Consider the following 11,788-nt stretch of genomic DNA (forward strand, 5'->3'; position numbering starts at 1 on the left):
CTCCCCTGCAACTGAGAGCCCTTTCTCCTCAATGGTACGGTCATAATACACTTACATCATTTATGTTAGGTCTTTAATTCTTTTTCCCTCCTTTTGAAAAAGCACTCCATATACTTGTCCTGGAACTCTAGGAGTAGTAATAAAAGAACTCTATACCTCCTCCTCCTCATGATCTTTTTCCCTTGACCTCTTTTCCCTTGTTACTTCATCCACCTAGTACTTCCACTCCTCTTTGTTAGCAGAGGAGCTGTGGGAAGAGGGAGTCCTCTGGATTAAGAATGCTCAGGCATTTAGGCATTATCTAATTCTTGAATCCAAGAGCTCTGTGGAAGGGTGTTGGAGCTGGCCAAATCAAAGAAAGAGGATGGAGATGGCTTGCATGTCAGGGTGCTTCTACAGCCTTCCCTGGATGTGTCAATATAAGTCCCAAATGAGTTCATGGCAAATGGAACTTGACTGTGTAAAACAGTGCAAAATAAAGGAGGTTGGATTGCTAAACAGGCTATTGAGTTACACTTGTTTTCAGTTTTCTGTATAAATTATCCTGTTATTTGCTCATGGATCAAGTCAAACTTGATACTGTTTTTATTCTAGACGATTTTGGCAAAGCACTGTCTAACTTGTTTGTCTCAATTTCTTCACCATGTTGGAAGTTTTTCTTTGATAGTGTGTCAAAGCTTATTGAAGTTTTTGACATTAACTACTGTATTAAATATAAAATATTGCATCCTAAAGTTGTCTCATGCTAGTTTATATGGCTGTTTTCTTTTGTCTGGGAATTTTACAGACATGTTGTAAGGCAGCTGCAGTTGGAAACCTGCTGTTGTGACTTGGAAGCCAGCTGAAGTATCATTCTTTGTGTGAACTTTCAAACTAGTATTTGGCTGAAGACAGCACAGAAATTCAAGTCTGAGGTGCCAGAGTGTGCTGATGAGGAACTGTTTTAGCTGAGGTGGTTTATTTAGTCAGTCTTGTTAAACTGTTTTTATTGTTCAGTCTGATCTGACATATCTGTACGGAGCCAGGCCTCATTATAATACTACTTAAAGGCAGCCTGTAGGAATTTTGTTCCAAAACTGTTTGTCCACAGACAGAGATCCGCTTCTGTCTTCTGATATTTTGTTGATTTGTTGTAAACTGAATATCATTAGCTGGGTACTTTACATTAGCAAAACTAAGCTCTCAAATTAAATATAATAGCACCTATATTATATAATAATTTAACACCTAGTTCTATTAATACCCCTTTTCTGGTTCAGGGATTCCTGTATCTTGAAGACTTTGTGGTATAAATTTAAATCAATAGCTTTGATAATAGAATTTATAGGTGTAATATATGTGTCTCCTAAGGCTAAAGGTTTAAATCACTTTATAAAGCTTATTTACTATTATTTACTCCCTGACCTCATTAGGAGAAGATGGAAACTGTGCTGTCCTTACCAGCTGCAAACTCTTTGAGGCTTTGATGGCTGTTGTGATTGCCATTCCCACTGGCAGGCTGCTGTACTGAAAAGAGAAGGAAGGGAGCCATGACCCCCGGGGCCGTGTGCGATACGGTATCGCAGCGCGGGACAGCGCGGATCTGCGCTCCGTGCGATTACCAGACACTGAATCAGCTGTGCTGTGCCAGAGCCAGAAAGCAGGAGCTTTCACACTTGCTGCCTGTTTCCCACTCATTGTAAAGCCCTGCCCTATCACTTGATAGACCTGGAAAGGAAGCGCAGAGGAAGCAAGTGCCACTGCTGGTTCAAAATGTTCCAGGGTGACTGGAAACTTTGAGCAATGGCCTGGGTGAGAAGAACAAGACCTTATTGACAGGGTTCAATCCTAGTTAAGTCTGTTTCCCATCAACTTCCTAAGTAATCACAGCCTTTCTTTTTCCCCTCCTTTGCACTCTCTGGGTCCCCCACTTTCACCTCCTTTTTAAAATTTATTTATAATTTTATGTTGTAGTGGACTGAGCAACGAAGGAGAGCTTGGAAGTTTTACCGTCTCTGCTAAATCCTGGAGGAATTGCTAATTAAAAGATGACAAAAGCATTAAAGGTAGCTGTCATCTCCCCCTTTGCGCCCACGTTTTTCCAGATTTTCCATTAAATATTCTTTGACTTTCTCCTTTCAGTAGGGCCTTGTTCTTATCATTTGATGTACATATTCTTCCAGTGAAGCCATGGCCCATGTAGTTTGTTATTTTCCTGATTAGCTGGTGTCATAGACTGCTATTACAGGGCTCTAGTCCTGTGAAGATCTGTGCACACACATGTACATGTAGTGCAAGGAAGGTGAAAGCTGAAACTTTCTTGGTTTCAAGGCCTTTTAGACTGTATGAGACTTTATGAAGCATTTGTATCATGAAGTAATTCCTTTTCTAATGCTGCACTTTTAAACATAGAGCAATGTGCCCCTTGTGCACTGTACTGTGCCATTTTGCATACCTAGGATTTTGCCATCAATGCAGTAAGCAATTTCCCTTGTCAGTCCTACTCCTGTAGAGCCTCCTAGTGCATCTAAAATTTCTTACTTTAGCGTGTTATTGTTCTTAGGCTTTCTATGTGGCAAAAAAAAAAAAAAATCATTTAATATGAGGTAAAAGAAAGGTTTTTCTCTGGAGCAACATGTTTTTAAGGGATGATCAGGAAGAGATGTCTGTTTAGCTTTGCCTTTAAATGTCTCTGGTCATGATTATGACAGAGCAGATCCGCATAACAGAGTTTGTAACGGAGTTTAAACCTGTATGGTCTTTTTCTAGCAAGTCATTTGGGTCTGGTGGAAAACATTTGCATATTAAAGGAACAAGCAATTCAAGAAGTGACTGAAAGCTGCAGACTTTAGGCATGGGTAATCATTGAATTGGTTAGTGAGAACTCTTTTGGAGGGCTAAAGTTTGCTGGGTATGTGATAGTGTGTAAATATTTATAAAGGTGATATGACTTACTGTTTTTAGTAATCCTGGCAATATTCATGCTAGGAGAATCCTCTTATTTCAGGAAAATGTGTGCTAGCACGTGTTTTAAAGTATTTGCTTTTGAGGAGCTTAATAATTTAAGTTTGACAAGGATTTCGCAGGAGGGAAAAAAAATGACGCTCCCTTGAAATTAAATGACCCAAATTCCCAAATTCTCAGCCTTCAATGATATATATTTAAGATCTGAAAATGGTTTTTCTTGTGTAATTTAAATATAAGGTGTGCTAGGGATGTTTTTGAAAGCTCTGTAGGTCAGGCAAGGCAGAATTATTGCTGCCTTCAGAAGCCTTGTAGAAGGAGTGCCTGAGCAAGAGAGACGCCAGTGTGACAAGGTGCTACAGAGGCACGTTGGTTTGCAGAGGATGCCAAGCTTGTACTATTTTTTTACATGTTTTTCCTTCCCTATCTCCAAAATAGTTCAAATTCAAAGACTGTGGTTAGGATATTTTAGAAAGATAGTCCCCAGGCACTTTATAATGGAACTTGGGAAGAGATTCAGGAGATGGGAATTCTCAACCAGCATTTGTAAGCAAGTCATCTTAAAATATACTGCTTCATAGTCTAAAATTAACTAAAGAGAGACTGTGGTATTTTTAGGTCGGTGTATGAATCTGAAGAAATCAAACTATAGGCTCATTACCCAGTCTACTCACTATAAGTTTTTTTCTTCCCTCTTTTGAGATCTTAACCAGTCCAAATCTCCCAGGCCTATTCACTGTGTTTCTAACATTTTCCTATATCTTGCTCTTCCCAGGATGGATCGTACTTGGCTGAGTTCCTGTTGGAAAAAGGCTATGAGGTGAGTGACTCGGTGACTGGCTGCAGGCCGATGGAGTCGTTTGGATGCTGCAGCCCCAGCCCGCTTCCTCTGCTCCTGTCCTTCCCTGTGTATGTTTTCCACTCCAGTCCTAGATAACAAATCAAAACTCCAGAGAGGAATGTGCAGCATGGCCTGTAATCATGCCAGGTTATTGTACTATTTATCATCTAATGTCCACTGGTGGATTCCCTCTTCTCCTCGGGGTATAACTGGTTTGCATGTTTCCCGCCAGCTCAGATAAGCAGTGACCTGTGTGAGCCAAAACTGTAAGGAATTAGGGAATAATTTATGATGCAATGTACCACATAAAGGAATAAGAATCTCTTGTTTGTTCTCTTTCCCCACCTCTCTCTCCACAGTAAAGGCTCTTTTTTGACAGTATTTCAGCAATGAAAACCTTGCATTTTGCTTTCTCTGTTCAGAAAGGAAAAAACACAAAACCCAAACAACAAACTTGAAACAAGTTGTACTTTGGTACAGTTACTTTCTACATTTTCTCTTGCATTAATAATTATTGCTTAGCAAATGATTTTTGCTTTCTTTTTCCTTGAAATAAAGGGAGTCTGATTCCTTCTTGCTGCATAATTTTCCCTGGCAAAAATCACATTTCTTCTGGTCCAGCAAAGCAACAATCATGTTGTTGCTATTGTTATGGTTTGATTTGAGGGGTTTGAACTGATGTGGGCATAAATGTAAGAATATTTGCCTTCTTGATCATAGAAGATGCTTCTAAAATATATGAAAAAGGAAGGAGACAGGGCGGTCAAATTAATCTCCCCACAATGTAGTATGTTTTTGGGGGGCTTAGTAAAAGTTAGTGCTTGTTTTAATTACTTCTAATTTTATTCCTTCTGTTGTAATACTGCTTCATAGCTTAGTGAAAAGTCTCTTCTCAGCCAGTTTGTGCTTCCTGTACTTTTGTACCAGGTTAATCTTGCCTTGCTTATTCCATCCTTTCTTTGGCTTTATTGATTAATTTGGTTATTGAAGTTGGTTTTCAAGCATTGTTAATTGATTATTTTTTACTATTTCTCCATTCCATTTGGGGATGAGGGATATCATTGTGGTTGCTTTTGCTACTTTGAAGGCAAAAGCACATTCTCTCACAGTCCACAATGAAGTTGGGAACTGACAACAGCAAATGAAACATAACCCTTTCTACAATACAAAGGTTGCTATAGTTGGATAGTGCTCTTTCCTTCTGTTCTTCAGCTCTCCATCAATTTTTTGGAGTTCTTTCCTGTGCTCCCATTTAGAAACCTCTGTTCCTAAATAACTGAATGCAAGCATGCGACAACTGATTGCCTCCCTAATTGAGATGCTTCATTCAACTTCCTTTTCTTTTAAAAATTTCAGTGTGTTTGAAGATCTGTCTCTTTTGAGAAAAATCCACTGATACATTCTTAACTAGATTAACCAGTCTGCACACATTTTGGCCTGTCACAGAGTTTGCATTTCACTTGCAATTCTCTGTCCCATGCAGACAAAGGTACCTTTCATCAGTTTTCTTACGGTAATATTGCTGTCATGGATTAAGCATTTGGCAGGTTTTCTTGCTCTTGTATGTGCATACCAGAATAAGGAGTGGGAGAGAAAGAAAAAAAAGAAAGAAAAGAAAAAAAAGAAAGAAAAGAAAAAAAAAGAAAGAAAAGAAAGAAAATAGCAGGGTTCACATGTTTGTTTTATTTTTTTTTTTGTCGTCACTGGATGTAACAGGCTCTCTGGATTTGTCTGTTTACTGACTCTTTTGAAGTCCTGGGACGGGTGCATTTAGCACATCTCGTTGGTCAAAAGTTTGTATCACAGTCATGAGGAGACACAAAGCTCTTGCAAGCCCAATCTTTCATCAAGCTTTTGAGCTGGCAAGATTTGATTTATTGGTCAACCGTTCAGATGAACATGAATTTCAGCATGACTTAATTCAGACATAGATAATTGAATGCTCAAGAAGTCTCTCATCAGAACTTTAAGCCAAAGTATTTAATCTTGCTAGAAGAATCACAGAATAGTTTATGTTGGAAATGACCTCCAAGATAATCCAGTCCAATGGTTAACCCAACGCTACCAAGTCCACCACTAAACTATCTTCCTAAATGCTAGACCTACTTGTCTCTTAAATACCTACAGGGCTGGTGACTCAACCAGTTGTCCGGGCAGCCTGTTCCAGTTCTTGACAACCCTTTCCATGAGTAAATCTTTTCCTAATATTAATCTAAACCTGCTCTCTTGTTGAGCACCTCAGTTTGCTTCCTTCAGAATAATTAGTTACATTAAAACTGCAGTCTGATATTTTATTCAGCAAAGTAATAGTTTGTTTGAGTACTTAAAATATTTTCAGCATCATTTGTGCAAGTGAAGTCATTGTGAAAGTGAAGTTATTATGAAAATGTCTTTTTTTGAAAGTGTTTCTCTGTAAACTTGATGTGCCTATAAATTATAGGCACACATATCACACAATCTATGAAGAATTATTTTGATAGGACTTTTAATTACATGTTTTTTATGATGTATTTTCATAAATCCATCATTTGATGAAAATATCTTTTGGGGGGCACACTTCTCAGTGCCTTACTGATCCTGAAAGGGCAAATGTTTTATTCAGTTGTGGAAAGTTGAGTTTGAATTGTAGAACAAGGTATGTTGTGAGCAATGGGACAGGACACACGAGTGATTTTCTGCAAGGAAATTGGCATAATAAATTTGACCTGTAAGTTGTAAAAATGAAGTTATTGAGCTCTTTTAAATCTTGCCACCAAAATGTCATTCTTAAATCAGCAAACTGGTATTAATCTGCAGTTGTGTGCACTTTTTCACTTGGTTAACTTTTGGACTTAAGATGAAATGAAAAACATTTTCTTTGTCAATAACCATAGCTTGTGTTATGTGTAAAACAAAAATCTCCGGACTAAACAAAAACTCTTAACACTGCCTGTTCCTGCTTCTCTGTTCTTGCAAATTGACATCAAATGGGAGAGAGTAAAGGGATGGCCTCAACAAACCGAATCTAGGATGCATAGAAGTACAAAAGGGATCACTTTCAGAAATAAAAGCCAGGGAGAGGTGGAGGACAGTCATATGCTTAAGCTTGATTTCAATTGTGCAAGCACAACCTCTGTAACTGGTAACACGAATTTTGGCAGCAGGCATCATGGGGCAGTCTTACAGGACAGGAGGAAACAGGGTCAATGTTTGAAAAAGTTCTCTAATGTATTAGGCACAAAGGGTCTTTTCTTTAATATTACTCAGAACCAGTGTAGCATTTTTTTTCACTAGCTTATTTATCGTAGCAGGTTAAAGGAAATTCCCAGCCTGGGTTTCATTCTTAGGCTTGTCTGTGTCTCTTGCAACCCACTGGAGAACAGTGACTCATGAGGTCTACAAAACAGCACTGACTGTTCTGGCTGTTCTTCCAGCACCCCAGAAAGTGAATGACAACTCATTTTAAAAATATATTTGGGCCTTGCAGCTGCTGCTCCTTCTTTCACCTTGTCTCTCTTCTTTCTACCCTCCTCTCCTCTCTGCCCACTCTGTCCTTTCCATAGCCCCATCTCCTGCTGTTGCTTTTTCTTTGCCCGTCTCTGCCTCCAGAAAGACTTCTCTACAACCAAGGAGCAATGGTTTTCTAGGCACTCACATATTGCTTTTCCAACTCCAGTAATGTTGTCAAGCCTCACTCAGTAGGAGATGGTGCTCTGGGGCAATTCAGTGTGTTTTCTGTGCTGTGTGTGATGTTTGGGCTGCTAGTGGTGTCAAGGGAGAATGGGAAACCACTCAATGGTACTAAAATAAATATGACAGCACCCGACCTCATCTCCCAGTATCATATTTGGGAATTGGATAACTGTCCATCTTTAGGAATAGAGATGAGCTCTGATTCCCTGATAAAAGGGTTAGGCCCACATACATGAGAATTCTGAATGATGGTAATGAACTCTTTCCTCTTAATGCTTACCACTTTTCCCTTTTTCCTCGTTCAATTCCCAGGTGCATGGCATCGTTCGTCGGTCCAGTTCTTTTAATACAGGCCGGATTGAACATCTCTATAAGAACCCACAGGCTCACATTGAAGGAAGTAAGGCTTTGCTTTTATATTTCAGGTGTTATATGCTATATTTAGTCTGGGCTGTTTGTTTAGTGGAGAAAGATCCCTGGGAACAGGAAAGGAATTGAATTTTCTTCTGCTAGTGTTAACTTGCTGCTCTATGTCAGAAAGAAAATTGACCATTTTTCTCTGAAGCAGATGTGGCAGGAAATATGGATAGTCTTGTGTGTGTGAGTTTTTAAAAGTGGAAAATACAAGAGGGACCCAGGAAGGCACTTTATGTTGTGTAGAAATGCTGCCATGGTTCAGAAATAGCTGGCAGGAGCAGTTAGAAAATTACTGGGCCTGGAAAATGCTATGTAAGGGTAAAAATACTGATATTTCAGAATAGTTAAACATGGGGTTTTTGAGGCAGTCATCTTAAGTACTCCACCTGTGTTTCCTCATGCACTCCATGGTGTCTGATGGAGGTGAAGGTTTGGAAACAGCCTGTATGAGAGCATGAATAAGACATGATCAGTGATTACTGATGATAAGAAGAATGAATCTTTGGACCTTCTGAATTCCTGCACCCAAGGAAGGGAGTATCTGCTTTTACCTGAAGGAAAGGCATTGCTCTTGGAAATTTGCTGACAATTTGCCGTATCCTCGGTTATCAATGATAATCTGGAAAGTTGAAATTCTTACCTTTACTGTACACATGGCAAAAAAATTTGTTGTATCTTAAGGGAAGTTCACTGGTCTCTTTATGAGAAACAGCTCAGATGTTGGATGGCTCCAGTTCAGGAGAAGGATTGAGCACTTTAACAATCACACAGTTCTCCATGCTGTGTCTATTTTGTAGAGTTGTGAAAGCTTTCCTGATAGTCCAGGATAGTATTGTCCAGTTTCAGGTATTGTTAACAAGTATCTCCATTATGTAAAAAATCATGTCTGAAGTCTGCTTCACACCATGGTTAAACAGAGCCTAATTTTTTCAAGTTTAATGAGTAATGAAACTTACAGATTTCCTTTGGTCTTTGCTTGTAATTTTTATTTAAAACATAATTAATTTCTAACATGGTATTTCTCAGATTAGTTGTTACTTGCTGTACGCTGCTCATTAAAGTATCTGATTAAGAGAGAGGTAGAATTGAAAAAAAATATCTTTATGAAGAATACTGAAACCTGTTTTTCTGTCAAGAACAATGTAAGAACTGTGAATGACTTGCATTCTTGGCTCACAAGGCAGAATGAAGAAAATGAAATCAGACAGGAACCTGTGCATTGTGAGGACCATCTTGTGGTTATGAAAAGTAATTTGAGAAGACAATGTAAATCACAATAAGTATATATACAAACATTTAAGGAAAGGGATGGAAGGAAGAAAAGAGAAAGCAGATGTTAATTTTTCCCCCACTTCTTATCTCATTTTCCTTTAACTGAAGAATGTAGCCATATGAATGGGAGGAGAAGGAATTGGATTTGGAATCTCAGGAAAGGCTGCTCCATGGAAACTGTTTGAAAACAATGGGTTTCCAGGCAGTACTGTAGGAAGCAAAGAAGCAATAGTGGTTGATGTGAGCAAACCCTAATTTTATCTTTGCCATGTGTATTTTTCCTGTCAGGAATCGATTGCATGTTGCAAGACGGTGCTCTTCATAGACAGTAGTGAACCTCTTTGTATGAAAAAAGTAGGGAGCACAGGAAGGAAGACAAGGTGCATCCTAGAGCAAGACCTCCAGCTCTTGCTTGCTAAGGAAGTTTTTAGATTGGATAATATTACTAAAGCCCAAAGGTTCTGATGTTTGATCTGTGTTTATGAATCTGTGCACCAAATAAACTCCATTTCTAGTAAGTCTTTCCGCTTAGCCTTTCACTCTTGAAAGACCCTCTTTTTTCATGGGTGAGGAGGGAACATAGCTTCATTCCCTACTCTCCTCCAGAAAGGCCATTTGGACCAGAAGTTTTGAAGACTTGATGGTAGACCAAAATAAGCACTCTCCTTGAGAGCATTAAATTTATAGTAATACTGGATAATAGTGACCCTGTTTCCTGGGTCAGCCCAGCTGGCAGCCCAACTTCCCCTGGGAAGCTCTGAAATTGCTCTCTGGCCTGGGGGTCATGGCAGGACTGCATGTCTTTGGTGTAGGAAGAGGAGCACAGACTCTGGCATCTCTTTCCTGCCTAGCATTACCTGTTAGCCACAGCTTCAGCCGGGTCTGAAGTCTCTTCAGCATGTCCTTTTCAACTGATGTTGATGTGAAAACAAATTTCAAGAATATACCATGGCTGAATTACTTTATCAACCTGAAGAACCTCATGCACATGTTAAATGGGAATGTAGGGGGTTGAACATCTGAGAACTGTGTGATCTGTTAACTTCCTTGCTGTTTTATACTGTTAAAAAAAGAAAAAGAAAAACCTAAACTGGCATTAATAATAACAAAATTCACAAATCTCAACAGCAGTTAAAAAATGTCTTGTGAATTCATATCTCTTGTAATAAGCCTGGTATTTCAGGACAAAAAAAAAAACCCCAAAACAACAACAGCAAAAAAATTAAGGTCATAAACAAGAAGCAAAAATCTATATAAATATGGCAACCAAACATAAACAGCTAAGTATCAATAGTAACAACTTTTTATTGGAAAGCTCTGAATAGCAGTGTGGTTGTTTGCTTTTTCAGTTTTGTTTTAAATAAGAGCAAAAAGAAGATCTGTTTTGTGAATTTCACTTTTGCAATATCTTCTTGACAGGTCAGGGTCTGAAAAGAAGGACAACTTGATAAACCATTGCAACTTACACTTTAAATTTTGACAGGAACTGATTTCATGCTCCTATGTTCTTTTGTACACACAAATTAGAAAGAAACTGAAGTTTGGAAAGGATAAATAACATCTGTATCTAACCAATTTTGAGGTTTTGATGTACAGCATCACAAACCATGTTTCGTTGACAGTTAAATTATTCTCTTAAATTCCCTTCTTGTGTGCATCCATATTTTTTGAATGGAAAAACAATAGTAACAAATATAGCAGGTTGTACTGAAACATTATCTAAATGTTCACCTACTAGATACCTTACACATTTTTGTTGTGTTGTGAAATTACTCACAGTGAGAAACTAAAATGTGCAACATTTTGGGAAGGAGAGGATAGCCATTGATGGATGCTTAAGAAGTTATTAAAATATTTTTGAGTGAAAGATTGGAAGCCCAAACTAAAAAATTCCCTATTTTTGTGACTGGAATTCTGTATCTGACATGTTAATCTGACATCTGACTTATTAATACATCCTGGGAAAATTAAGTGCAATCTACTAAACAAATTGATATAAATGTTGCTAGATAAGTAAGATTATTGAAGAAAGAATCTGAAATGCTGTTCATTACTCCTATGTGGAAATGTATTTTGTGGTTAAAGCAGGGGAGAAAAAAACCAAGCAAAACCAAGTTTAGCTGGTGATCCCTTGACTTTTTCCAATAAATGTTTGCTCAGACCTTGACCTGAAATAGGATATGGACTGAAAATGCATTATTGTTCTGAGATTAAAGTGTATTAACTCTGTATTCTTAAACTCTGAAGACATGAAGCTGCACTATGGGGATCTCACAGACAGCACCTGCCTGGTGAAGATCATTAATGAAGTCAAACCCTCTGAGATTTACAACCTGGGAGCTCAGAGCCATGTCAAGGTGAGTAACATTCTCTAGCACTGAGAATGTGTGGTGGTGGTGTCGGTATATTACCTTGATTACTTTAGACTGCAGCATTTATAGCAGTTTTAACAACTGTTAATTTCATCAGGTAAATACTGCCTTCAGTAAAGACAGTCATGCTTGCTGTGATGCTAAATTACTGCATGAGTTTGCTACTCAATATATATTAAGATGTCAGAAGAAGAGTGGTCAAATTGTCATTGTCAACAAAATCTGCATGTTTAAAAATCTGGTTTTTCTGCCATGTGAAGCAACTTTTGGT

The 11,788-nt window shown here is 38.4% G+C and overlaps 1 protein-coding gene across 1 annotated transcript in view; it reads left to right on the forward strand.

Moving 5' to 3' along the window:
* Positions 1 to 1,529: 1,529 nt before the first annotated feature.
* Positions 1,530 to 11,788, forward strand: part of GMDS (GDP-mannose 4,6-dehydratase) — a 345,832-nt gene continuing 335,573 nt past the window's right edge. Inside the window, exons 1-4 of the mRNA XM_031060977.1 lie at positions 1,530 to 1,556; positions 3,713 to 3,763; positions 7,769 to 7,856; positions 11,393 to 11,502. Coding sequence (XP_030916837.1) covers positions 1,530 to 1,556; positions 3,713 to 3,763; positions 7,769 to 7,856; positions 11,393 to 11,502 — 276 coding nt within the window. The remainder of the gene's footprint in view (positions 1,557 to 3,712; positions 3,764 to 7,768; positions 7,857 to 11,392; positions 11,503 to 11,788) is intronic.

Source organism: Geospiza fortis, unplaced genomic scaffold (assembly GCF_000277835.1).
Source record: "Geospiza fortis unplaced genomic scaffold, GeoFor_1.0 scaffold154, whole genome shotgun sequence".
In the NCBI taxonomy this organism is placed as follows: Eukaryota; Metazoa; Chordata; class Aves; order Passeriformes; family Thraupidae; genus Geospiza; species Geospiza fortis.